At 33.0% G+C, this 2260-nt stretch overlaps 1 protein-coding gene across 1 annotated transcript; it reads left to right on the top strand.

The window, feature by feature from the left end:
* The first annotated feature begins 1560 nt into the window (after positions 1 to 1560).
* LOC135927951 (CCHC-type zinc finger nucleic acid binding protein-like) lies at positions 1561 to 1893 on the top strand. Its single transcript, XM_065464241.1, has one exon. It carries the CDS (start codon positions 1561 to 1563, stop codon positions 1891 to 1893), a length of 333 nt encoding a protein of 110 aa, XP_065320313.1.
* The last annotated feature ends 367 nt before the right edge of the window (positions 1894 to 2260 follow it).

The following is a 2260-nucleotide window of genomic DNA, read 5'->3' as shown; positions in this document are numbered from 1 at the left end:
GTTTATCATATTTTTTACGAAATAATTAAGACATACTGTAATTGTTTATACGAAATAAAATTTATCGATTTTTGTATGTTTATCATTGTTGAAAAAAAAGAAAGAAAGATAATATTATTTTATTGTTTTTTTAGATTATTTTTTTTATTTATTTTTTTTCGCGATGTTATATATAAAGTGAAAAAAAAGAAAAATAAATTATTATTATTCCTGTTGTTCAATGAAAATTTGAAAAAGAAATTTTAGCCATTTTTAGTTGAAAGAAAAAAATAAGAAAAAGGAAAAGAAAGGAAAAAGAAAATAAAAAAATATCAAGTAAAAAAAAGTATACATATATTCTAAAAAAAAAATTATTAAAAAATAAATTAAAATTAAAAAATTCGTTCGTAAGTTAGCAAGGTTTAAGTTAGAAATTTAAGTTAGAAAGTGGTGGCCATGAACTCGCGACCTTCTAAGTGAACAAGCGATATTTAAGAGTTTAGTACCCATTTGTTGGGCGGTTATAGTCAGCAAGAGTTAGTTAAGAGTTTAGTACCAATTTGTTGGGCGGTTATAGTCAGTGATTTAGTTAAGAGTTTAGTACCCATTTGTTGGGTGTTTATATTGAGTAAGCGATAGTTAAGAGTTTAGTTACCCATTTGTTGGGTGGTTTCATGAGAAAGATATAGTTAAGAGTTAGCTAACCATTTGTTGGGTTAGTTAAGATTTTGGTTACCCATTTGTTGGGTTTAAGTTAAAGACAAATTATACGGAAGTGCTGCCCAAATTTTGGCCAGTAAAAACCTGTTACACGGAAGTACTGTTCAAATTTTTATATATAAGCCTGTTAGAAATTCGCTCAAATTTTTACTAAATAAGCCTAGTACACGGAAGTGCTGCTCAAATTTTTGCATATATAAATCTATTAGACAAATTTACCTAAAATTTACTAATTAAGCCAGTTCCACGGAAGTGCTGCCCAGATTTTTTTAAACGTAAATCTGTTACAAGAAATTTCAAGAATTTTGTCATACATTAACCTATTAGGCGTGCATGTATATGTGCATCATTGGCTTATTTACGCTACTTATAATATCATACTTGTTGACATTACAAATAACCAATATTTTTATTTTGAAATTAATCATAATTTTTTTATAACGCCAGGATGAAAAGTTTAAAATTTGGTAAATACTGGGAGGTTCAGTATAATATTTTTGGAGCGCTGGTTATACTATTAATATGGATATGTAGTTTAGTTTGGGACAGGAGAATGAGAAGGAGTCGCAGCGTAAGAATTAAAGGACAAACTTTGACCATTGAGTGACATATTGGAGAGGAGGATATGATGGGTAAAGTTACTTGGTTACCGGTTCAGGAGTTAATTAAAGGGTGGACGGATAGCGATATAAACAATAATGTATATGGTTCTGATAAACAAAGTTTCGGAAATAATCAAGTGTTGCGACCGTATAAAGAGCCCAGAGAAAATTCTCGGGGAAGGAGAGTAGAAATAAGACAAAATTTTGAATCTCGGTAGAGAGCGGTAATGAGTTGTTATATTGTGATAAACCAGGTCATATGCTCAGAGATTGGAGTGGTACGAAATGTTTTGATTGTGGAAAGTTAGAACATATAGCCCCTTATTGTCCGGGTAAACAAGAGAGATTAAGATGTGCGGGTTGTGGTACGTTTGGGCATAATAAGGAGGAATGTAATGCGAACAATTACAATAACAAAAGTGGTTTTCCACAGAGAGGGATGAGTCCGAATGCTTTAAATGTGAGGATAATTGAGCGGGAGAGAGTGAAAGAGGTGTGGGCATTCAATGTCAAAGAATTGGAGGAGAAAAATATGGAATGTTTTCGATGCCGAAAGGGTGGGCATATGGCGCGGGATTGTGAGAATTTGTGACTATATGATAGTTAAAAAACTGCAGTACGGGTCGGGACGAGATGGTTAAGAGGGACAAGGGAGGGGTTTAATCAGCGAAATACAAATAAGGAGGGATGCGTAAATATGCTACAAGAGGGGATAGTACATGATCCTTGTTGATAAATTTAGGGGGAAGAATGGTTCTATTTGATAAAGGAGCAGCCATTTCGGTAATTGGATATAATGGATATCAGAGTATTTGGCCTGGGGAAAGGATAGAGAATAAGGGGTTGAGAATAAGACAGTTTGATGAAACCTTGTTGACATCAATGGGTAGGGTAGAGATAGTGGCTGCATCGGAGGAAAGGGTTAAAATATTAGATTTATGGGTTATTAATCGGAATAT

The sequence above is a fragment of the Gordionus sp. m RMFG-2023 genome, chromosome 1 (assembly GCF_954871325.1).
Source record: "Gordionus sp. m RMFG-2023 chromosome 1, tfGorSpeb1-WG-v2, whole genome shotgun sequence".
NCBI lineage: Eukaryota > Metazoa > Nematomorpha > Gordioida > Chordodea > Parachordodidae > Gordionus > Gordionus sp. m RMFG-2023.
This window is presented reverse-complemented; position numbering and strand designations above follow the sequence as displayed.